The sequence below is a fragment of the Geotrypetes seraphini genome, chromosome 15 (genome assembly GCF_902459505.1).
Source record: "Geotrypetes seraphini chromosome 15, aGeoSer1.1, whole genome shotgun sequence".
Classification (NCBI taxonomy): Eukaryota; Metazoa; Chordata; class Amphibia; order Gymnophiona; family Dermophiidae; genus Geotrypetes; species Geotrypetes seraphini.
Window position 1 is genome coordinate 21,886,467 of NC_047098.1, and position 26,568 is coordinate 21,913,034.

Sequence of the window (26,568 nt, forward strand, 5' to 3'; positions counted from 1 at the left end):
AAAAAAAAAAAAAAGGAATGGGAACAGGACCTGCTGCGCATGCTCGGAAGTCTGGTTTAAAGGTCTGAGCATTGTGACAAAGGCTGATCGGTGCTGTCAACTGTGACGTCATCCATATTAGTCCCTGGAGAAGCAGGGCTTGCTTTTTCGCCAGGAAAAGGATCACGTGACATCTCCGCTTTCGGCTCCTGCTAGCTTTTTGGATTTCCTCGCGCTCCCGCCCTCTGTCTCCGCTGCGCCGGAAGTAGATGGAACACCGGATGTAGACGCCGTCTCTGTCTTCTTTTCCCCGCCCCTCCCCTGGTCGCCATATTGAATACGGAGGTTCTTGTGAGGAGGGAAGTTCGGAGGAGTTAGCTGCTGGCCCTGCGTTATCCTTCGGCCCAGAGCCCGAAAGAGGCGCAGGACCTGCTGTGTCCGCCGGGCCGGTGCGAGTTGCTACTTCTCTAGGCTTTGCCGACCCAAGGTGGGAGGACGCGGGTGCCGAGCAGGGGAAGACGTGACCCTGCGGTGATCTGGAGACCGGCTCTGAGAGAGGTAAAAGGCGAAAGTCGGCAGTCTCCATTTGTGCCCCTGAAATCCGTCTCTTTGTTCTACTTCTGTCTCTTTTCCGGCCTTGGGTCGTTGCTGCTGCTTCTCTCCTTGTTTTCTTATCCCCTTCGTTCCCCTCTGAATCAGCCTCATGCTTCCTCCTGTGAATGGCCTTCCCTGCAATAGGAACTGCTGAGGCTCAGCTGCATGCCATCATCGAATCCCCGATTGAAGAGATACCCGGCAGGTCGAGAATCGGCTGTCTGCGCTCCCGGGCACTGCTGAAACGGGACACATTTGCCTTCTTTGCATGGCCACTAAATAAATGATTTGGAGAGCCCGATTAGTTTGAGAAGCTGATTGGTGAATAACTGTAGACGTCTCAGTAGTTCTTGAAAGCCAGGAAACTCTGTAGTTGAGAAGTGCAATAGATGAATCATGGCAGAAGAGTATTAGTAGCTCCTTTAGATGCTTAATGTGAGGAAATCAAAATTTCTGTTTTGGGCATTGGTATTCTTGTTAGTTACCTAGCTCTTTGTATGTCTGAGGCATAAACCTCCCGGTTTCTATCTTGTGTTAATATACCCTTATGCCTTTAGTTGAGAGTTAGTTACGTACTATTGTCAGGATAATGTTAGTTGTCTGGGCTTTTGTCACCAGTGGGGATAAAATTCTTAAGACTTGATTTATGGAGTACATTTCTTATTGATGTAGGAAGGCAGACATAATAATCGAAGGAGAGGAGCACATACTGGATGCCACATTGTAGGTGGGGTGAGTAAATAGCCTAACCCAATGCAGCCTGTGTTTGATTACTAGCATAACAAGTTAAATAAATAGCTAATGATATATTTATAAGGAAATTTGAGAGAAAACTATCTCCTCATGCATTAAAAGAAATTGCTGTCTCCTGACTGTATTAAAAATATCAGGAACCATCTTAATTTTGAAAAAAAGAGTCTGTTTGAAAAATGGATATAGCATCTAATCACCATCTGTCTATAATGTAAAAAAATAAGTTTGTAGGACAAAATTGTCTGTGGGTCAGATTTTCCCAAATCAACAGTCAAATTAAAGCCTGCTTTATGATTATCTCAATGAGATTCTTCCATAAATTCTTCAGTTTTTAAACATAGAAGCAGATATTAATAGAGAAAACTCTTAGGTTAGCTCTCCTAACCACATTTTGTAGAGCATCAGTCTTATAATGAAACAATGTATTGTCCTTCATTAAAGATAAACCAAGGTCTTGAGCTGCAGACACCATCGACTTGCAGCAATGTATTTTAACTCGTTTACTTTGTACTGCCTTTATGCTGTAAAACATTATATTCCAATTTTTACTTTACTCATGAAGCCTTGAATTTGAATCTACAAATATTTTCCTAAGTCTGTTTGTTGCTAGTCTCCAAAGCAAACATACAAACTTCTGATTGATGTAAGAAATCTTGTAATAAGGCAACTCGGAGGTTTTTTAGAGTCCCCATCAGCCTCCCAGGCTGATACTGGTGGCAATGTTGCCCCATACTGGATCAAGGTCTCCACAGCTGTTTTCTGACCTACATGTCCAGCCTTCATTAGGGCTGCTGAAACCACCATCTGACTCTCCATATAACTTAAGTATGGTGCCAGTTTTCCAGGCAGTCTACAACTGCAGACAATACTGGAAGCATCTGCCACAATCTCTTGCTGTATTTGTGGAAGAGGTGCCTGTCACCTAAGTTCAAGGTGACATTGCATTCAGAGTTCGAGTCTGCCCACCTGTCCTTGGCTCCCACTCAAGTGATGCTACAGCTCCAGATACTGAGGGAGTAAGATGCTTAACAAACTCGTCTGTAGGGGGAGGGAGACATTAGCTCAATGGGGTACATTTTATAACTTTCCTTTTGTTTCTCCTTAGCTAGCTAAACTTTTTTTGTAGGAAAATCCATATGCTCAAGCATCTGCAGAAATTTTTAATAACATTTATTTTAATATTTCTGTCTTACATATTTCTAGGCAGTTTACAATAAAACAAACATAAAATAATACACTTTTTTTGTTTCCATTTCAAATATCATCACATTGCTATGATAAGTTAGAACCCATAGTGTGTATACATGAGCACTAAATTTATCTATGGCAGTAGTTCTTAAACTTGTCCTTGGGGACCCCCAGCCAGTCAGGTTTTCAAGATATTCCTAATGAATATGGATGAGGCAGATTTGCATGCCTATTATTTATTAGGGATATCTTGAAAACCTAACTGGCTGGGGGTCCCCCAGGACAGGTTTAATAACCACTGATCTACATTTTAGTAAAGTAGTTTATATATGCAGTTTAACTCAAGTTTACTATATATATAAAAAGAGCTCCTTGTGTATACATAAACACCATTGCCATTTAAAATATTTATCAAATGAGGCAAATAGTCTTACACTTACCAGACAGTATTATAGTTACTATTTTACTAATATATGTGTCTGAAATAGGTTTAAAATATAGAAATGAAAGAGGAAATAACATTTTGTCTTAAATAGAAAAAATAAAAATCTTAATAGCTGATGAATATTCAGTATGGCTATATGGAGTTAACCATATCCTGAAAATTTCTGTCCTTAGTCATAAGTGTCATCTGCAGGACCAGGGCCTGGAATGTTTGTTTCCAGGTAGAGCCTGCAATGTTTGTTTCCAGATAAAGGAAATAATCAGTTTTGCTAATATTAAAAAGTTCTGTCTGTTTGGCCCAAAATACTCCTCCACCAGCCTGAGAAAACAGCTATAATGGAGCCTGTTGTCCTTCCATAATCCTCTGTTAAAAGATTTCTGATTTTCTTCTTCATATTTTTTCTCCTGTTAATTTAGATATCTTTTTTTCAGAATCAAATGTCTTGTTTAGTAGATGACTGTGACTTTAAAAAAAATAAAAAAAAATTCATATGTATATTATTAGGAGACCCTTTTATTAAGCTGCATTAAGCAGTTAGTATGGGTTTTACTGCTTGTTAAAACATTAGAGTGGGCCTGTATTAATAATTTTGGTGTATTAAAATGGTGCATAACAAAAGCAAAACTAAGCCAGTTACTTAATATGGGAATGGGTGGAGTAGAAATGTGGTTGGCATTAACATTGTGATTCCCCCTCCCACTCCCCAGGCATTCTGAAGGATGCCCAGTAGCAGTTGTATTGTATGATTACTTCTAGAGGTCAAGGTAACTTATTTTTGGAAGATGGAATTAGAAAATGGGGAAGAAGATCAGATGGGGAGTGGAGTAAGAACATAAGAATAGCCTTACTGGATCCATTAAGCCCAGGAGCCTGTTCTCACGGTGGCCAATCCAGGTTACCAGTACCTGGCCAAAACCTAAAGAGTAGCAACATTCCATGCTACCGATGATACTTTGGGGGTTTATAAGGGGATAGCTAGCTGTGTATGGGCTGATGGGAGTGATGTGCCTGGGGTAGTACACAAGTGTGGCAGGAATTAATTTAATTTCCTTTTGGATTGAGCTGGCATCATGATATGAGGTGTTTAATGGTGCATGATAATTGGTGGTGCATGTAACCTTGTGCCTGTGTGATAAGTATCTGCCCTGTGCACTAAATGCAGAGTGGACACACCATCTGTATTTATTGCTCAGGCTTTATACTTGGTGTGTGCTAAATTAGTGCTGCTTAGTAAAAAGGCCTCTTCTAGACACATCATTCCTGAACTCTTGGGTAGTCAATCATTTCCCGCAAGATTTTATATAGAGATCCTTATTAGCATTTTCTTCACTCCACCTCTGGGTTGTCCTGTAACTCCTTAGTTTGTCTCTTTACATGTGAGATAGTAGAAGCCTATCTGTACTGCTCGGGTTTATTTTTCATTTAATTTGGGTATTTTTCATCCGATTGCGAGGCTTTTTGTTCGTGCTGCAGAGGCTCCCAGTTTGGGACATCTCTGGCTATAGCCATGGGACAGACTGCTTTGAGTACACCCACTTGGCTGGCCTGCATGAAGAGTTCAGAAGCTCAGGGACTGGTCCCTTGAGAGCAAGATTTACCCCAGTTTCTGTCCACAATGGGTTTGAGCGCGGGCTGAGTGGCAACAGCATTTGCTCCTCCTGGGGGTTGAAGTCTCAGGCCAGTCTGAGGGGCAGTCAGAAGAAACAAGCTTTCCAGTTTCCAGACTTCTTTGAGGCAGTTCTCCCATCTCTCTGGCTGGCTGCAATTTCAGCCTAGGCAGCTCCCAGCACAAGCTTGGCACAATGAGTGAGTATAAGGCTGACAGCTTCGGGGATGGGTTCATGGAAGGTGACTTTGTTGTTCTGGAGTTAGAGCTAGGGTCCATTACATCTAAAATCCCAAAATTGCAATTTTTTTTATCCCTAGTATAGCCCCTTCACAGGCTGTTTTTGGCGTTAAAATTGCACCCACAGTGGTCATTTTGGATTTCCCAATTTGAAAATAAAAGCCTCTTTATCTGCCTCAAAACACCTCAATTTTGCTTAAAATCAGATGGGATATACTCATCAGGCCAGGATCTATTGGATTCATGCCGGATTTGTTCTAGATGGTAGGCTGAGGACGCTGTGTTCCACGCACCTCACAGCACATGGGGGGGAACCATTGGTTTTGCCCCCTCTAGTTCCCTGGGGGATGTGGGATCCCAGATGACTCAAGTTCCAGGCCAAAAGTCCTGGTTAGAACCAGGAAAGAGTGAAAGTATGCTCCTGAAGAAGCGCAAAACCCCAGAAAGGGGCACAGGAGCTACTGCAAAGGACTTTGGTGTGTCCTGGGTAAAGTTTTGCTCTAGAACTCATCAATATGTTATATGAAGCATAATTGTTTAACAGTGTCTGCATGGAACCCTCGGGCTTTGTGGCGATGCTGGCACCAGGAGCCTTTCCCTCCAAGGCTGCACTTCCCCCATCAGTGGAACCATGTGCAAGATATAGGGGTTAAGTCAGATGAGGACTGGGATGATATGGTTCAGTTTCCATGCCTTTGCTTTCCCAGTCTGGGTCTTCAATAGCAGGAGATTCTGCTTCCTGTGATCCTGAACAGGTGGAGGCTCTAGAATGGATCTTGGAGAGTACTTGATTGTGTGCAGGCTATTTAAGCCCTCGGAGCTTTCAAAGATAATTACGGAGTCTCTCCAAGAATTAAAAATAAACTCTTCAATCTTCAGCTACACAGAGCTTGCTTATGAGCAGCACTAAGTCTCAGACCACATGCTTTCCCTCATATCAGGACATTACTAAGATGTTAACAGACCATGGCGAAGCTTTATCCAATGGATGCTGATTTTAACCAGCTATTTTAACCAGCTATTTGTCCCACATCTCACTACACCTTACACAACATGGCAATTTTTAACAAACACCAATTACTACTAGGGATACTGTACTTAATATTCTCTAGATGCTGGGACAATGAAGACAAATCCCCTCAACCTCTTGGCACAGACCAGCCAAACTAACCAAATAAACAAACTCCCATCAACTCCTAAAAAACTATCCAGAACAATGCTCACTTCAAATCCAAGTGATAAACACCACCCATAAACCCCACAAACCATACAGGAACAAGACCAATAACAGAAATCTAAAAAAGCTAACATATTCTGAAACTCCAACCCCAACCTGCTACAAAGACATTAAGGGATACTATCTAAATACCCACTCCGTGAGAAACAAAGCACACATAATAAACGACTGGATATTGCAAACAAAGCCGGATTTCCTGTTTCTGACAGAAACATGGATGGTCTCTGACACAGACACTATCATGAAAGAAATCCAAAATACTCCCACTATCAAGAAGCTGGAAAAAAGGAGGCAGCCTAGCGATTATACTAAAAGAACCCTTCGACTACATCAAGACAGATTCCAAAACTTCAGAAAACCTAGAAATACTAAATACTCCCACTATCAAGAAGCTGGAAAAAAGGAGGCAGCCTAGCGATTATACTAAAAGAACCCTTCGACTACATCAAGACAGATTCCAAAACTTCAGAAAACCTAGAAATACTAACTTGCAAAATCACTAATGCCCAATTAGAAGAATCACTGACTACAACTATTTTATATCCCACCCAAAAAATGGTCAAACGCCAGAGAAAAATTCTTCAAATTCCTAACCGTAAATACCCTAAAAGGATCATACAATCTACTTCTGGGGGACATAAACATACACCTAGAACAAAAGGGAAAGCCAGAAGTAACTGAAATCACCAACTTCCTAATGTCACTCGATTTTTCAACTCCAGACACAGAGATAACCCATGAAAAAGGACACAAACTAGACATAGTTACCTTCTCTCATATAGAAACCCTAGACTCCAAAATACAATACTATACAGGGACATGGGGAAAAATGCATCTGGTCAGATCCCTTAATAAAGCTTAATACCATGATAAAGCTTAACCCCCCTCTTACCATCCCCTCCCTAACCCCAGATCCTACTTTTCCCTCTCTTGGAAACCTCTGATCTAACGTTGTAACCCTTCTTCCATAACTCTTTTTGTAATCCGCTTTGAACCGAAAGGTAATGGCGGAATAGAAATCTGTAATGTAATATTGGCAACTTCGACCTACGCTGGCAAAAACAGAGTTCACAACCGAAATACAAAAGCAAAAATACGAAAACAATAACCAGTTGTGGTATTATAAACCCAACTGAATTCTGGGCTCACTATGAGCTACGTCCCACAACCAACGAAATACAGGAATTCCCAACAAGATGGGAAAAATTCAGTAAAGAACTTTTAGACCAAATAGCTTCATACCAAAGATACAAAAAGAAAGACAGACCACCAAATGAATGGTTTGACTCAGAACTACTAACTAACAAACAGGAACAAAGAAAATTGGAGAGAATCTGGAAAAAAACAAACAAAGAAACAGACAAGACAAACTGGAAACAAAAATTGAAAATATACAAAAATCTGATCAAAGAAAAACGCACAAAGCACATTGCGCAAAAAATAGGTACAGAAAAAATAAACAGTAAAGAATTGTTCAGACTAGTAAAAATGTTAACAGATGCAACACAAATCCTGAAAAAGGACAATGAGAGCACCCCATCTGCTCAAACCCTAGCCAACTTTTAAAAAAATAAAATCACAGACCTAAGAGCAACTCTACCCACACCCACAACCAATACACTTCACTACCTTGAACCCCACAATAAAGATTCCAGAGCAGACATGATCTGGGACCACTTCGAGTTCCCAAACTGGCATCAGTTCCTAAGTTTATTCAATAAATACACCAAATCAAATGCCTCCTCAACGAATGTCCCCCTAAAATCATGACAGTTGCCCCACCAGATTTCAAAAAGGAACTATTCTCTTGGCTAACAACTGCCCTTACAAACGGAACATTAAATAAGGACATGGGACACATACTGATTTACACCTATCCCCAAAGATCAGAAAACCTCAACAGCACTGAAATCCAGTTACAGACCCATAGCAAGCATTCCCCTTTTCGCAAAGCTACAGGAAGGATTGGTCAACCTAGACAAATTTAACATCCTCAGTGAACACCAATCAGATTTCAGGAAAGGATATAGCACAGAAACTGTCATAGCTTCCATACTAAACCACCTCTATGATCTTTTCAGCAAAAGCGCACTGATTCTGCAGCTAGACCTCGGCAGTGCGTTAGACCTAGTAGACCACAAAATCATGCTACTGTGCCTTGATGCAATGGGAATCTCGGGAAAGGTAAAGAAATGGTTCCAAGAATTCCTAACAAACATCCTACCGAGTAACCAGCAAAGGAAATTACTCCAACCCATGGAAAAACCCGTCGGGGGTGCCCCAAGGCTCCCCACTATCACCCACATTGTTCAACATCTACATTGCATCCTTGGGTCACCTACTACAAAAATTAAACTTAAAACACTATATATATATATGCAGATGATATATCCATCCTAATCCCCTTAAATGACATCACAAATGAAATTATAAATAACCTCTCACACACAATGATAGAAATAAAAAAATGGACCACCAACTTCAAACTGAAACTAAACACAGAGAAAACAAAAGTCTTTTTGGCAAGCCCCAATGACAAAATAACGAGAACATTGTTAAAAATAAACGACCACAAATATCCAATATCCAAAATCATAAAAATACTGAGTATCACACTAGATACACACTTAATCATGGCTGATCACACAAACTTACTGGTGAAAAAATGCTTTTACACGCTGTGGAAGCTAAGGACTATTAAAAAATACTTTGACACAGCATCCTTTAAGTTACTGGTACAGTCACTGATCCTGTCCATCCTGGACTACTGCAACATCGTCTATCTCGGCATCCCACAAAAAATAGTAAAAAATTAAGATTAGTGCAGAACACTACAGTTTGCTTAATCTACGGACTAAGAAAGAAAGACCACATTAGCCCCTACTACAAAACATTGTACTGGCTACCAATGGAAGCGCGAATACTGTTCAAATTTGCATGTATCTGTTTCAAACAAGTCTGGGGTCTAACACCTTCCTTACCTGCAAACATACTTCATTCTAAACAACCCCACACAAACAACCAGAAACAAAAACATCTTTGTATACCCAAAGATCACAGGCTGCAAATACAAATTCTTCCTGGACAGAACCTTCATGTTACAAGCAAACAGACAGCAATCCTGGCTGGGAAACTGCATAAATGAAGCCAAACAGACCTACAACGCTTCTGAAAATCAATTAAAACCACTCTATTCAACAAATTCATTGCCTAAACAGATGATCTTCTCTCACTATGTCAATTCCCCGCTGCAAACCCTGATGTAATCTCTCCGGTAATTCCAATATCTCATGTATTCCCTCCCCATGTAACTTCAATTTCATAGGTACCATTTCTCTTCATGCATTCTGTAATTCGCTGATTGTCCATCCTTCTTTCAATGTGAACTGCCTAGAAGTCATTTGACTATGGCGGTATAGAAAAATAAAGTTGTTATTATTATTCTCTGGTGCAGGTAACCAAGCGTACCTCTGTACCCAGCAAAGGCATGAAAGATACCCAGGACTGCAGACTGGATTTTATACTAAAGAAACAATTTGAGATCATGGCTGTGGGATTGAAGGCAGCGGTATTTTATGTAGCGTGTGCCTGCCACTCCAAGTTGCGCCGTGATAGGTGGATGCCAAGAAGGATCAGTGGTTTCTCATATCAGGAGTGGATTATGTAGCAGATGCTCTATATGATATTTTCAGGGTATTGAGAAGTTTCTGCCATTTCCACCTGAAGAGTGCTGCGGATCAGACAGTGGGTGGGGGACTCATCCTCCAAGACGACACTGAGCAAGTTACCTTTTAAAGGACAATGGCTCTTTGGGAAAGGCCTGAATGACCTCGTGGCTAGTGTGCAGGATGGCAAACCAAAGTCTTTACCTGACAGCAGACTGAGAACCCCTAGGGGGTTAGGTCAAGAGAATTTTTGCAGCTGTAGTTCTCAGGAAGTTCTTCGGTCCAGAGATCATCTCGAGGCATGAGGCAGAGATTTGGGGGTGCCTGGCACCCCCAATCTTCAGGAACACGCCCCACTTCCACTCTCAAGAAGCAGTTATGACGCTAGGGCAACAGCTGGACCTCCAAGGATCAGTGGGAAGTTAACGGCCTATTAGGAGGCATGGGTATGGATTATTTAGGAGGGGTACAAGCTTAAGTTCTTCTGTCCCCTTCTGACCTGTTTGTGGACTCCAGCAGAGAGACCAGAAAAAGCGGACAGAGGTCGAGCGACAGTGCAGAGGCTGCTGGATCTAGCGGCCATAGAACCTAAGAATTGGGCTTAGTCCAAGGGTGTCCAATGTCGGTCCTTGAGGGCCGCAATCCAGTCGGGTTTTCAGGATTTCCCCAATGAATATGCATTGAAAGCAGTGCATGCACATAGATCTCATGCATATTCATTGGGGAAATCCTGAAAACCCGACTGGATTGCGGCCCTCGAGGACCGACATTGGACACCCCTGGCTTAGGCAGATACTCCATATACTTTTTAATGCCCAAAAGAGACTGGAGGTTGATTCTGGTTCTCAAGTTGGTCAATATACCCCAAGTTGGTCAAGATACCCCATTTCTGTATGGGATGGTGAGGTTGGTTTTTTGCTTCAGTGGTGCCCGGGGAAATTTCTCACCTCAAGTTTAATTAATTTTAATATACCGACCATTGACGTGCACCTGGCTGGTTTACAATGCTCTCTGGATTTGTCAGAGGCCTATCTGCACATTCCCATTTTTCTGGAGCACAGGAGGATCAGCTCGGTGGGTGTCTGAACTGCAGGCCCTACTGTGCACTGTATCATCTTTCTTGCCGAAAGTGGTTTCCTATTTTCATGTCAACCAGGAAGTTTGGCTGCCTGTCTTCACACCCTTGGGATTCAAGGAGGGGGGAAACCTGTATGTCAGATGTTAATTAGTCTGCTTACTACCTCAGACAAGCTGGGCAGTCTTGTTTTTCTTATTTCTTTCCTTTTTCCAGTAAGGACAAGGATAGAAGGTGATGCGGTTCTTTCAGGGCATTCATGGGATATCCTTCAGAATCCTAAGACTATTAGTGCAGGTTGCACTTGGGTAGGTGGCTAGATTGTTCCACCTTGTTAAATGCTTAAATGTTTTTTTATATATTTCAATAGTTCATGTTATAAATATTATGTGTTATATGACATGAGCAGAACAGACTTGTTTTTCAGGGAGTATTCCCCATACCCCTCCCTCTTATGTTTCCTCTGTAGGACTGACCATCTGCTTTGATACCAACTGAAGAGTTACAGGACAGCCCAGAGTGATGGGAGGTGGAACAAAGAAAATTCTAATGAGGCTCTCTACACAGAGTCTTGTGGGAAGGGATTGACTACTCAAGAGATCAGGAATGATATGTCTATTTGCTAAAAAGAAGATTACCAAATCTTGCTTAGTCTGGATTTGCAGACTAAAGGCAATTTGTCAACTGGCAGTTTTTCTATGTGTTATATATTTTAAAGCACTGCAATGCATTTTGCTATTGGTACTTTGCTTTTGAACATTTGTAGAAGTGCCTCAAGAGTGGTGGCTGTATTAGTCTGAGGGAAGGGTATATTATGTTTTTATAGTTTTTCTTTTGGCTTTAAAGTACTTCAGATTTTTCTGATAGAATCAATTAAGTGGAAATAAATAAGGGATAAGACAAAATGGCATAGCAACATATGAGCAAACACAAAGTCTAAAAAGAAGGACCAGTGCTCCACAACAAAAGAATCTGAAAGCACAAAAAGTGGAATACTAGTTTCTAGAGAATCGGGAACTTATATAAAAAAGTTTTTCACAAAATTCCATTTAAAGCATGTCGGGTACAAAATGTCTATGTTAAAAGAATTACAATAATTGTATCATATGCACGGGGAGTGAGATCGAGACCCTACACGGGCCGTGTTTCGGCAATGTTTTGCCATCTTCAGGGGTCCTGATGAAAGGCCTTGAGTGAAGTTTGAATCAGAAAAAGCTGTAAATAAAGATACAATTTGCACCGTATCCAAATTTTTTGATGAAATTGTAGTAGCTTCCACCTTTAACTGCAAACATGAGGGAGTACTTGCCCAATCACTTCCTGCAGCTCCCAAGTTTCTGTGAACTGAGTGAGCTGGGTAAGAACTGGCAAGCAATGAGACCGTCAGTTATGAAATGGCTGTAAATCTGTGTTCTTATTTTCATTAGATGAGCAGCAACAGTAACAAGAGAGCACCAACAACAGCAACACAACGATTAAAACAGGACTACTTGCGAATTAAGAAGGATCCCGTACCATATATATGTGCTGAACCTCTTCCATCAAATATCCTTGAATGGTAAGCACTCGAGGCGGAGCATACTATTCATTAGCTTCACTGACCTCCTGCATTTATCAGTTTCAAACAGAGGTATTGTTCAGAGCCTGTGATAATCGGTTTGTTTGTTTGTTTATTTTTTTTTAATCCAGTAGTATAACAAGATGGATTATTTTACAGCATATTTAGAATTGTTTTGCCACTAGCTATACGCGGCATTGCAGATCATTTTCTTTTGCTGTGAATTAAGTAGTAGTCTTTCTGCTGGATGCTGGTACAGGGGTTATTGGCTGTAATCATTTTGAATGTTCTCACTAGGTTACATTAGAGCGTTTTTCTAATATCAACAAAGGTGAGAGATTAGTTTTTGAAATACTTTTGGGAGTATCTAGCAGACTTTGTTTTTGATATATGGGTGAACATTTCTGGGGAAATGGTCTGGAGTGTAGTTCCACCACTTTATTTCAGACTCCAAAACCAGGGCTTTAGAGACGAGGAGGAGTTGAGTTGAGATGAACCTGGAGTAGATATAAAAAATCCCCTGTGCTCCATAATTCAGCCTGTTTTCTATTGTTGCTCTTGTCCTTGATCACACACACCCTTTTCAAGTTCCACTCTTTTGTCTACAAATTAAACCCTGGTGATAAATGGGCAGGTTAAGGGCTAGATTCACTAAGCCCACCGATCAAGTTCCGACCACTTAGCGACCCTTTTACGACCCGATTTCCCTCCGACCCGATCATCCTCTGTCCCGATCATCTTACAATCCACGCTTGCAAATGAGGGGGAATGGCCTTCAAATGTAGGCAGGAAGTGATTCACTAAAAAAAAATTAGGGACACCGACTGGGCTGACCGATCCAAAAATAAGCGACTGCTGAGGACCAGTCGTTCAGGTCCTTTCTGACTGCCCTGCTTCCTTCCGCCCTGCTGTCCGCCCTGCTTCTCTGCTCTCGGCCCACTCTCTGCCCCATCTGCTCTCTGCATCCTGCTCTCCGCAGTGCAAGCCCGGTTTTAACCTGTGGGTTTAAAGCGTGTTAACTACGGGCTCGCGAAAAAAAAGTTAAAAGCTCTGCCAGGCACGAAGGGCCAGTGCATGTGCAGACCATCTACAGATGGTCTGCGCATGCGTCGAGAAAGCTATTCAGCGATCCCTGCAGTCGTTTGGGGGCGTGATTCCGATCAGGGCGATTCCTGAATCAGCCCCCCCGGACACGGATTGGATCGGATCTGATCCGTGCCCTTATTGAATCTAGCCCTAAGTTCTCTGACAGTAATGCATCAAATTCTGTCTATTTTTAAAATTTATTTGTTTTAAAATTTATATGCCGTTTATTAATTATACAGTTTGCAAAAATTACAGTCATTACACGTTAAACACCACATACAGACACATTTGCAGAACAGCCCTCTTAAAAAAAACAAAAACCCAAACTAACACAGGAAAGTGCTAACAAACAATTGATTTTTCAGCATTTTATACATACCCTACTTACTCCTAAGTGGTTTACAGAAAAATCAAGTAGATGTCAGAAAGTTACTTGCTCTGTTTTGGTTTTTTTTAAAATTTAATTTATAAATTTCAAAATTACAATACAAGAATCCTCTTGTTACAGAAAATCAGAGAAAATATAAGAACACATGTTAAATAAATCCATGTAAACAGATTAAATCTGTAGAAAGATAATTTTGTAACAAGTAAAAATAAATTATGCAAATATAAAGAATTAAATAACCCTTCTTTCTAGACCTCAATAATATCCGAAAGGACAAGAATGTAACGAGATAAGGAGCTCTCTAACTATATATCTATTTCAATAAGGAAAAAGGCTTAACGTGATTCCATCCGGTTCAAATTTCTAATAATAGCCTTCTAATCCATATTACTTTTTTGCGTCCAAAAAACTTCGAAGTTGCTCCGGCACAAAATACACATATTTCATTCCAGTATATTTAATCATACATTTGCATGGATAACTAAGCAAAAAGGTAGCACCAATTTTTATAGTCTCCTCCCTCATACTCAGGAATATTTTCCTTCTCTCTTGAGTGAACTATGGGGTCCTTTTATCAAGGCACGGTAGAGGTTTAACGCGCGGAATACCACACGTTAAACCGCCTGCTGTGCTAGTCGCTAATGCCTCCATTGACCAGGCATTAGTTTTTTGCTTACCGCGGGGGTTAGCGTGTGATGAAATGTCCGCGCTCACCCCGCCAGCGTGGCTTGATAAAAGGACCCCTTAGTAATATCAGGAAAACCCATATCTTTTCTCTCATAAACAAACTTTGGGAGAAACTAAAGAAAATTTTCATTATCATGTTTAAGTCCTGCTCAAACACAAAAGAAACTATCAAAGTACCACGGTATTGAACTTCTTCCTGAGATGTTTCAAGTATACCAGTTAATTTCTTTAAATCTATTTCGTGTGGAGGAGAATTATCTAACTTTCTTGGCAAGTGGGTATCAGCTCTGCTTCAATTTTTAAAGTCTCCATTAAGTATTTCTTAAAAGTATCAATAGGTGAAACTAAATTTAATTTAGGAAAATTCAAAACACGCAAGTTTAATCTCCTATTGAAATTTTCCAACTGTTCAGTTTTATGTTGTAAGGAATTCCTATCTTTCACCATAGTTACTGATAGATTCTGTAATGAAGATAACTCTTTATCAACTCGCTCAAATTTCTTGTTTGTTTCTATTTGAATATGTTGTACTGAGGTAGACAAATCTTCTAATTTACTCACGACCTTGGAGATATCTTCCACCAATTTTGTTGCCGCAGTTTCAAGTCTCTGTACTATCTTGAATATATTTGCCAACGTCACCACCGAGGAGTCAGCTCCCTCTGCTACTCTGGGGGATATCGACTCAGCATCTCGGTCAGCGATTTGAACCCCCTCCGTGTGAAGATGCCGTGCTCAGCTGGCTCGGCGCTCTCTCGCGTTGCACGCTGACCTGCGCTGGATTTGGCGGTGATTGGGCTGTTGGGGGGGGGGAGAGAGATATTTCCAGGCCTAAGGCTCTGGTGGCTCTTTCCCTCGGGGCAACAGCAGGCATTTCTCCCCCAACGGTAACTGGAGATCTTGTTAAAAAACGCTCCATCAACAATTGGCCGGGTGTGGAGGGGTCCCCCTGGACAACGCTCTTTCGTTTTGTGTGAGGCATAGCTGCAAGGGCCACACCAACAGGTAATTTACAAAGGGTAAAGCGAGAAAAGACGGAGCTCTGTCTCTAAAAGCTCACGCCGCCGCCGTCTTGTCCCCCCTACTTGCTCTGTAATGCAGTAAAAAACAAGTTACTATAATTTGATTAGCATGTTTTTTTTTTCTAACTGGATTTTTTGCAGGTTCTGATCCTTTGATTGCATAAACACTTGAATTATCAAAGTAATAAGCATGAGCATGGGGTGGGGCCTAAGGTCCTGATTGGCTCAAGCGTATCAAGCTCCTCCCTTGGGAGGGGCCTGAGGTGCTTGAGCCAATCAGGGCCTTAGGCCCCACCCCATGCATCACAACATGGGGCTGGGCCTAAGGCCTCAGACTCATTGTGGGAGGCATTGGAGCAGGAGGAATTGAACACCCCTTCTGCTCCGTTAAAGGTATGGGGAGGGTGGGTGGCAGGAGGGAGTTTGCATCCCTCCTGCCATTTGTTTTTTGGTTGGTGGATGGGGATTCAAGAGGCATTGGAGCAGGAAGAATTGAGTACCCTTCCTGCTCCGTTAAAGGTATGGGGGGCAGGGGGTAACCGGGGGCACGGCATTCCTTGGGTGGCAGAAGGGAGTTGGCATCCCCCCTGTCATAGGCGGCGACGGCAGCGGGCATCGTCACGCGGGGGGGTGTGTGGCCATCGCCACGCAGGTTAAAGGTTTTTGCTGAATATATAAAAAGGGAAGAATTCCTCTTCTATATATTCTGCAAAAGTGCATTGCCAGCTCATGGTTTTAAAGGGCAGGTTTAAACCACGGGCTTGCATTGAGGGGAAGGGCAGGAGATCGGGGCTTAGAGCAGAGTTTTTGCAGAAGCCACTGGTCCTCACCAGTCATTTGTTTTTTAATCGGCCAGCCAGTCGGTGTGTGTAGTGAATTGTGTCCTTCCTGCTTTGCATGCAAGGATCAGAATCGGGTCGGAGGAAAATTGGGTCACAAAGGGGTCACAAACCGATTGGTATACGATCGGTTTGCTTTGTAAATCTAGCCCTAAGATAAGACAAGAATTGTGATCGTGCAAGCCATTTACAGCTTTTCTGTGACGGAAAAGATGAAGTCACTAGCGTGAATTCTAAAATGGCAACTATACGTGTAATTGCTGTTATAGAATACTAGCATATATGTCTGTTTACACACATAACTTCAGGTGCATGTGCTTTTTCCAGCTCAATGACTGGTGTAAGTGCACACACCTAAGTGATATCAGCCCCTGACCTGCCCATGCTGCTCCTATGCCCACACCCCTTAGAATTGACTCGCAACAGATTTTATGCATCTAGAATACTGACTATGGGCAGTTGTGTGTAACTGCTAATTAGTGCCAATTAAGGCCATTTATACCTTATTCCTCATTAACACCAATTAATTCTTCAGTATTTAATTTATGCACAAACTGACTTTTTCTATGATTTGCACACTGTAAGTGTAAATTTGGGTACTCAATTTTATAGAGTTTGGGGGTAAATGCTGTGTTTAGGGAGATTTCTTTAATGTTGTATCTCTTCAATAGGACTGTTAATATATTTTGCTTTCTTTGCTTAGGCATTATGTTGTACGAGGCCCTGAAACAACTCCTTATGAAGGTAAAGATTCGTTTTATTTCTTCATGAAGTCAAATTTTCTGTGTTCAGTCAAAGAGCTTTTAGGTTTCTCTTTGAGCTGCTACTGAAAAGACATGAGCTAAAAGCAAACTCCTTCCTTCCTTTTTCTATAGCAATTCGTCGGGACAGAGAGGGCAAATTAGGAGGGGGGGTAGCACTATACACTAAGGATAATATCAAAACTACCAGGATCACAGAGGTTAAATACACAGGGGAATCACTTTGGGTAAACCTTGCCAGAGGGAACGAAAAATGCCTTTACCTCGGTGTGGTGTACAGGCCTCCGAGACAAAAAGAAGACAAAGACAAAGAATTGATTGAGGACATAGAGAACATCACTTTGCGTGGTGACACAGTACTGTTAGGCGACTTCAACATGCCAGATGCTGACTGGAACACCCTCTCAGCAACTACGAGCGGTAGCAAAAGAATAGTAACCTCCATTATAGGTGCACAACTAAAACAAATGGTATTAGAGCCCACCAGAGAAAAAGCAATACTGGACCTGGTACTCACAAATGGAGACAGTGTCTCGGAAGTATCAGTGGGAGACACGCTGGCCTCCAGTGATCACAACATGGTATGGCTCAACCTCAGAAAAGGCTTCTCTAAATCAAACACAGCAACGAGGGTCCTCAACTTTAGGGAGGCAGATTTCGACCACATGAGAGACTTTGTCCATCATGAGCTGCAAAACCATGCAGAAACTGACAATCCGGAAACTATGTGGTCAAATCTAAAATCCATCCTGAATGAAGCAACTGGCCGCTACGTAAAAACAGTAAGCAAACGCCGGAAAAACAAAAAACCACAATGGTTCAACAAGGAAATTTCGGACCTCATTAAAATGAAAAAAGAAACATTTATCAACTACAAACATCTTGGGAAAAGGGAGGCAAAAGAAGACTATCTGGCCAGATCTAAGGCTGTCAAAAAGGCAGTCAGGGAAGCCAAACTTCAAACAGAGGAAGATCTAGCACGGAACATTAAAAAAGGGGACAAATCCTTCTTTAGGTACATTAGCGACAGGAAGAGAAACAAAAATGGAATAGAACGCCTTAGGAAATCAGATGGAAACTACGCAGAATCTGATACTACCAAGGCAGAACTGCTAAACGAATACTTCTGCTCAGTATTCACCTGTGAAGCACCGGGAGATGGTCCACAACTACAAATAAGAGACAGCCAAAATGACCTGTTTCGCGATTACGAGTTTACACCTAGTAGCGTCTACCACGAACTTTCAAGACTCAAAGTGGACAAAGCCATGGGACCAGATAATCTACACCCCAGGGTACTCAGAGAGCTGAGTGAAGTTCTGGCTGAACCACTATCCGTACTCTTCAATCTTTCCATGCGCACGGGAAAAGTACCCCTAGACTGGAAAACGGCTAACGTAATTCCACTCCACAAAAAAGGATGCAGAACAGAGACAGGAAATTACAGACCGGTGAGTCTTACATCCATAGTGTGCAAACTCATGGAAACACTGATCAAACAAGAACTTGACAAAATTCTAGACGAAGAAAGTTTACGTGATCCACATCAACATGGATTTACCAGGGGAAGGTCCTGCCAATCTAATCTGATTGACTTCTTTGACTGGGTGACCAGTCATCTGGATGCCGGTGAGTCCCTTGACGTGATATATTTGGACTTCAGCAAAGCTTTTGATAGCGTCCCACACCGAAGGCTGTTGAACAAACTAAAATCGATGGGATTAGGGGATACATTCACTACATGGATAAAGGATTGGCTAGATGGTAGGCTTCAAAGGGTGATGGTAAACGGTACCCCCTCCAAAACGTCAGCAGTGATGAGTGGAGTACCTCAGGGCTCCGTCTTAGGGCCGATTCTATTCAATTTATTCATAGGAGATTTGACCCAAGGACTTAGAGGAAAAGTATCACTGTTTGCCGACGATGCCAAACTATGCAACATAGTTGGCAACAGCAGTGTGCCTGACTTTATGACGCAGGACCTAAGAAAGCTCGAGCAGTGGTCATCAACTTGGCAGCTAGGCTTCAATGCTAAAAAATGTAAAATAATGCATCTAGGCAAAAAAAATCCACACAGAACTTACACACTAAATGGTGAAACCTTGTCCAGGACCACGATGGAACGTGATTTAGGAGTGATCATTAGTGACGATATGAAGGCTGCCAATCAAGTAGAGAAGGCATCGTCCAAGGCAAGACAAATGATGGGCTGTATCCGTAGGGGTTTTGTCAGCAGAAAACCTGAAGTAATAATGCCACTGTACAGATCCATGGTGAGACCTCATCTCGAGTATTGTGTTCAATTCTGGAGACCACACTACCGAAAAGATGTGTTGAGAATTGAGTCGGTTCAGTGAATGGCTACTAGGATGGTTTTGGGGCTCGGGGATCTCACATATGAAGAAAGGTTAAAAAAACTGCGGATGTACTCATTGGAGGAGCGAAGACAGAGAGGAGACATGATTGAAACCTTTAAGTATATTACTGGGCGTATAGTGGTGAAAGATGATATCTTCAGTCTTACGGGGCCCTCGGTAACCAGAGGACACTCGCTGAAAATCAGGGGAGGGAAATTTCAGGGTGATGCTAGGAAGTACTTCTTCACCGAAAGGGTGGTCGATCATTGGAACGAGCTGCCTCAGCGGGTGATTGAGGCCAGCAGCGTGATAGATTTCAAGAGGAAATGGGATATTCATGTGGGATCTATAGGAGAGTAAGAATCAGGGGGTGGGTCACTGGTGTGGGCAGACTCGATGGGCTGTGGCCCTTTTCTGCCGTCAATTTCTATGTTTCTATGTCTTACTAGAATGGATATAGCTTGCTTCCCTTTTTCTATTTTGTGCATTGACATTGATTATCCAAAACCAAGGTTTAACATGGTCTTCAATAGTATGATTACAGTGGTCCCTAAACATTTTAATTCAGGGCTGTTTTTGAAAAGTAGCAACTTGCCTGATATACCACTAAACTGAATGATTACCTTGATGTGGTATCCCATGGCTTATTGGGATTTGTTTTTGTACCTGAGCCAAAAATTAAGCCTCCAGAAAGCATGTGCAAGTGAAAAGTAAAATTGGACCCTAAGGTTTTGATGGATTGTTATAACCTCTCTTAGCTGTCTAATAGCTAGAGTTGACTACTAAAATGGTCAGTAGTCTTTAGAAACATAGAAAATGACGGCAGAAAAGGGCCTCGGCCCATCAAGTCTGCCCACTCTAATTACCCACCCCCCAACTTCACCCCCCAAGAGATCTCACATGCCTATCCCATTTTTTCTTAAAATCTGGCACGCTGCTGGCCTCAATCACCTGCAGTGGAAGTTCATAAACATTTGAGGGCAGATTTTAAATATATATTTGGGGAGATGATGGAAGTATTTAAATATTTCAAAGATATAATACACTGGATTTTTATTTTTTTTTAAATAGAAAAAGTGATACATGTATGGAACAGCTTCCTAGTGGAGGAAATGGAAAGATATCTAAATTCAAGAAAACATGGGATGAAGCACAGAGATTTCTGAGGGAGAAAAAGGAATTAGAGACTGAAGCCCAGATTCTCAAAACTTTAATGCTGTCGCTAAACTGTTTACCAACGGTTTAGCCTGTACGCATTTTAGCGATGGATTATCAAAACAGATTATTTCTGTCAATAGCGAGCTTTCTAAATGTCTACGGCAATGCCATATAAATGGGCACTTCAATATTGAAATGAGCCCTCTGGTGGATTCTTAAAAAATGCTGAGCCATTTTCTAAAAATGGTGTCTGCTTTTGGCAACAAAAATAAACAACTGGTCCAGGAGTGCTGGTCAACGTCAGAGACTGCTAGAAAGCCTGTGTTGTAATGCAGCAAGAGAGATGCCCATTCTCTCCCGCTGCATCACAACACCCCTTTCCTGCAGTGGCATTGAACACCCTCCTCCCCAGAACGGTGGTGACACCCCCCCCCTGCAGCGGGAGAGATGCTGATTTTCTGCCGCTGCCAACCAACACTTCCCCCCCAACAGCAGGAGAGATGCCCACCCTCCCGCTGCCAAGAAATCCCGACCACGCCCCCCTGCAGTGGGAGAAATGCCCACTCTCATAAGAACATAAGCAGTGCCTCCACTGGGTCAGACCCGAGGTCCATCATGCCCAGCAGTCCACTCATGCGGCGGCCCATCAGGTCCAGGACCTGCATAGTATCCTCTATCTGTATCCTTCAATCCCCTTTTCCTTCAGGAAATCATCCCATCCTCTATCTGTACCCTTCAGTCTCCTTTTCCTTCAGGAAATAATCCAATCCCTTCTTAAAACCCAGTAGCGTACTCTGTCGTATCACACTTTCTGGAAGTGCATTCCAGGTGTCCACCACTCTTTGGGTGAAAAAGAACTTCCTAGCATTGGTTCTGAATCTGTCCCCCCTCAATTTTTCTTAGTGCCTTCTCGTTCTTGTAGTTTTTGAGAGTTTGAAAAATCTGTCCCTCTCCACTTTCTCCATGCCCTTCATGATCTTATAAGTCCCTATCATGTCCCCTCTAAGCCACCGCTTCTCCAGGGAAAAGAGGCCCAGTTTCTCTTAATCTTTCGGCATATGATAGGCTTTCCATACCATTTATCAGTCGCGTCGCTCTCCTCTGAACCCTCTTGAGTATCGCCATATCCTTAAGATATGGTGACCAATATTGGACACAGTACTCCAGATATAACGGCAGGATAACGTCTTCTGTTCTGGTTGTAATACCTTTCTTGATTATACCTAGCATTCTATTCGCCTTCTTAGAGGCCGCTGCGCACTGTGCCGACAGCTTCATTGTTTTGTCCACCAGTACCCCTAAGTACTCCCCCGCTGGCAAGTGACCCCCCCCGGCCTTCGCCCCCTCCCCTGCCTCAGGCGCTCCATCCCCCTTACCTCCAAATAGATGCACGGAAGGACACGGACTTCCTCCTCCCAGCTGGCCTGCATCATTGAAAATGGGCCTTCCCCTCCCTGGTGCATCTTAGGATGCACCGGGGAGGGACCTGAGGCTCTGATTGGCCCAAGTTGGGAGGGGCCAGCCCATTTTCGGCCATTCAGGAAAGCAGGGAGGAGGGAGTCCGCGTCCCTCCTTGCATCTGTTTGAAGGTAAGGGGGAGGGGGCATCGGAGGCTGGGAGGGATGTTCTGTGGCAGGGGAGAGTGGGGGGAGGGTGTCCAGGATTTCTTGGCAGCGGGAGAGTGAAGGCATCTCTCCTGCGGGGGGGGGGGGGGGGAGGATGCACGGTGCGACTGTTGTGTGTTTGCATGATTTTTTTGCAAACATCTCGCTTTTTTCAATTAGCTATCAAAACGGCTGCGTTAGCAGACCGTTGCTTTTTAACACGGGTTTTTCAGAATCCTGGCCTGAGTTGTTAATTTGGATGTGAAAACTGAATAGGCTGATCTTTTTCTGCCATCGTGTTTTGTTTCTTTTTTTTAAATTTTATTTTTATTATCGAAAATATCAAAATAAACAATGCAAAATACTCAACTCAGCAGATGCAAGGGTTTCTTCAATACAGCTGCCTTTCACAGTTGAACAAGAACAAAAGAGTAAGGATTACATCCCCCACCCACAGCCTTCCCTGCCCCCATTTTAACATCAAGAAAATGAGAACATATCAGCATAACCACTCCTGAAAGCGCTGCCAGGTACTAATAAAGAATCCTATACAATAACATTGCCTGTTAGTTATCCTATACATTTCATACCAAGCATCCAATTGATCAATTACCAAGTTCATGTCAGGCGCACATTGCTGCTTCCTGTGGATGCTAAGATTAATTTAGCAGCAGTAAAGCTTAACCTACACCATCAATCCCCTCCTTCATCCAAGTCCGCAAGGGGCCTGTTCAATAACTCCACCCCTATTGTGGGCTCCACCCATTTCCCCAGAATAGCTGACATAACATTAAATATGCACTTCTAAAGTCACTCTACTACCCTACAGCTCCCTCAACAATCAGCATTCTCCTCTCTGCATACGCTGTAATCTCACAGGAAAAAAAATCCAGAGTGGATTCCTTCTGCAAGGCTCGAGAGCACTGGGATATAACCTGTTTGTCAGAATGACGCACCTATCTACTAGAAAAGTTATTAGCAATCTCTTTTTGCTCTAATCAAATGCGTGACCCCATGCGCAGTTTCCACTTGAAGCTCACCATCTAGTTGAGGCAGATAAGATACATGATGAAGTGTACCAACTAGTCTGAGAACAGCTTTGACAGGCTTTAAGGAATTAAATTATGAATACAAAAGGAAAGATAAAATTGAGCTATGAAGCCTACTAAAACCAATTGCAGCCTTAAGCAGGCAACATAAGCATAATTGGGGATTATAATATTTTCTGCTGTACTTTATTAAAAGGAGAAAAATAATCATAACCTTAACAATTTAAATAGTTTTATTTAACCAAAACAGCATTATAGCATATGTTCTATTCTTGTATTTGCTTAAACATCCATGTAAACTGCTTATCAGATGCTGCGTCTCCCTTTTATTATGTATTATATCTCTTTCATTTGAAATTCAGTGCTGTTAATAAGTATACTTTTTTAAGCAGTTTCATGGTAGTCCTATTAAGTTTCAATTTACCTAATTTTAACTTCATTCATTGTATTTATGTATATATTTGGTCTTTTTACTACTGTTATGCTGTTAACAAAATTGTAAGTTTTATTTTGAATTATACCTGCCTGTACACTTCCTTCCTTCCTTCCTTCTGTTTTATATCCCGTTCTCCTTGACGAACTCAGAACGGGTTATAGGTTAACATACATAATATATAGACAGAACAGGTTACAATTTGCCTTACTTATAGTACAGTGTGTTCATCCTAATTTAACATACACAGAGGATCTCATTCAACATACATTTAATATACATAAAGGCGGTTAATAAATCCCAATAAATATTAGCAGCCAGTAATTAGCAGTTCTGTAGCACTAGCACATCTCTGTTTTGCTCCATCATGCAATTGAGCAGAAGTGTGATAGTCAAGTAACAATCTTTTATGTATGTATGTAGCATTGCCTATATCCAGGATAGGCTGTACAAAACATGATGTAGCTAATGGAGAGTCTTATGGAGAGTCAGCCTCTCTAATTTCATGTTCATGCTGTATCACTCTCACCTTTATCTTTTACCCTCTTGTCATCCTTGAGGGGTTCATTCTGTTGCTGTACATTGATTAAAGCTGCCTATGTATGCACTTTTTTTGCAATATGTTTTAAATTAGCCATCTTGCCCAACAGCTCAGAATTAAAGCCCGTTCAGTAACCTTGGGCTGATCTGGCTGCAACTGCATTAGCTTTCCCTTCTGCTAAATTTGGCTCAGCTGAGGGTCAATTGGATGCCTACCAGTTGACCAGCAAGAAGGAAACCAATATGTCTCCCAAGCTTTAGGGAAGAGTTTTGAATTAATTTCCTATTGAAGCTTTCAGACTAAAGCAGTTTATACGCACACTTCATAAAGAAAAGAGGTTGCCTCTGAAAAGGTCACTTTTTAAAAGGAAGTATTCATTTTCGTTTTTACTGGCCAGAAGCTGAAGGAATTTGTGAGTTTATTGTGGATCACATTTCTGAAGAACTTCTTTAGTTTGGATCTGCTGCTTCTCCAAGCCACATTTTCATTGTCCCTTATTATATTTGTGTTACAGGTGGCTATTATCATGGAAAGCTCAATTTTCCCCGAGAGTTCCCTTTTAAACCGCCTAGCATTTATATGATAACCCCAAATGGAAGATTTAAATGTAACACTAGGTAAGGATCCTTTTATATTTTTCAAAACCTAATAGCTATTACGAATGAATTTTTCAACCTAGTCAGAATTATTAAGACTATCCTTTATAGTATTACTTATTGTTTCTGTAATTAATGGCATGGAATCATGTTATATTCCAAAACCAAGATGAGAAATTGTGTCATTCCTTGTATGTTGTGTGGTGTGTAGTCAGACTAAATTGCTACTTGGGTTGCAGAGGTTTTTAAATGAAAAAAACATTTGCCTTTACTGTAGATTGTATCAAAGTGTCTCAAGGTATACTTATAGTGCCCTTTAAAGCGATAGTATGAAATCAGCTGACTATCCGCTGCCTATCCAAACTTAACTGTATTGTTTAATTTCTTCTATCTTTTTCTCAGATTATGCCTTTCCATCACCGATTTTCATCCTGATACGTGGAATCCGGCTTGGTCTGTCTCAACAATTCTGACAGGTCTTCTCAGTTTTATGGTGGAGAAGGGGCCCACTCTGGGCAGCATAGAAACATCAGATTTTACGGTAGGTCTTTGGGCCGGATTCTCAAAAACGTTGCTGAAATTTAGGCACTGGCATGCACCTAGATCATGCTTGCCAGTACCTAACTTTAAGTGTTATAAATGATTTTTTTTTTGTGCATATTCCTGAACGCTAGGGTCTTGTATCTGAACCAGCAAGTTGCTTGCAGAAAACTGTCAATCATGTTTTCCAACTCCTTCCCAGGCTACCATCTCGAGATGAATACGTGTGGCCATTTCTGCAGCCTATGTGTCGGCGGGGAAGAAGCCTCCACTTGGGATGAAGGCTCACTCTACCAGAGGCATGGCTTCCTCATGGGCAGAATCTCATGCGGTCTCACCTGAGGAGATTTGTAGGGCGACCACTTGGTCCTCTCTTCATACCTTTACCAAGTTTTACCGACTTGATGTGGCAACTAAGTGTGATACAGTTTTTGGCGCTTCTGTTCTGGTGGTGGGCTCATCGGGTCCTCCCTGAGAGTTGGGACTGCTTTGATATGTCTCTAGTGTTCATCCTCCAGAGGGATTGTGCGAGAATAAAAAATTAGGTTTCTTACCTCTACTAATCTTCCTTCTTGTAAATCTCCTCTGGAGGCTGAACACCCGCCTGTCTATTTTGTCTGATTCACAGGTCGCCTCTTCAGTAACTGGTAGCTGGATTGCTATCTTTGACCTGCTTCACTAAGAATCACAAGAGTGTCCTTTTATTTAAAATTAAAGGGTTGGAGAGTTCCCTGGGTGGTGCCCCATCTGATCTTCAGGCTGTGTCTCCTTTAGCATAAAGTTATTCAGTTTTACAGTTTATAAATGTTCTAATTTATTGTTCGGTAAGTTTTGGCCTTATTGGCATTCGTTGATTGACTTTGCTACCTACTGAGAATCATGGGAAGTATCCAGGGAGGTGTACTCAGAGGGAGGAGCAAAATTTGTTTGAGAGTCCTGCAGCAAGAACCTTAGTGTTCAGCCTCCAGAGGAGATTTACAAGAAAGAAGATAGCAGAGGTAAGAAACATAATCTTTCATTCTAGTGCAATGTGTCTAGTGGTCCTGAGCACTAGGGTCTTGTATCTGAACTAGCAAGTTGCTTGCAAAAAAACTGTCAATCATGTTTCACTCCACCTCCTCAGGGAGCTGCTCCTGCCCCTCAGTTTGTAGAAAAATAATCAAGTAG

General features: G+C 42.0%; 1 protein-coding gene across 2 annotated transcripts in view; it reads left to right on the forward strand.

Moving 5' to 3' along the window:
• The first annotated feature begins 237 nt into the window (after positions 1-237).
• UBE2J2 (ubiquitin conjugating enzyme E2 J2) overlaps positions 238-26,568 on the forward strand; it is a 31,934-nt gene continuing 5,603 nt past the window's right edge. The window contains exons 1-6 of one of the 2 annotated variants that reach the window (XM_033922156.1): positions 238-537; positions 1,246-1,305; positions 12,210-12,340; positions 17,066-17,106; positions 24,780-24,882; positions 25,264-25,402. In XM_033922156.1, coding sequence (XP_033778047.1) covers positions 12,210-12,340; positions 17,066-17,106; positions 24,780-24,882; positions 25,264-25,402 — 414 coding nt within the window. In that variant the 5' untranslated portion in view covers positions 238-537; positions 1,246-1,305. The remainder of the gene's footprint in view (positions 538-1,245; positions 1,306-12,209; positions 12,341-17,065; positions 17,107-24,779; positions 24,883-25,263; positions 25,403-26,568) is intronic. The other variant, XM_033922155.1, reaches the window with a different exon arrangement.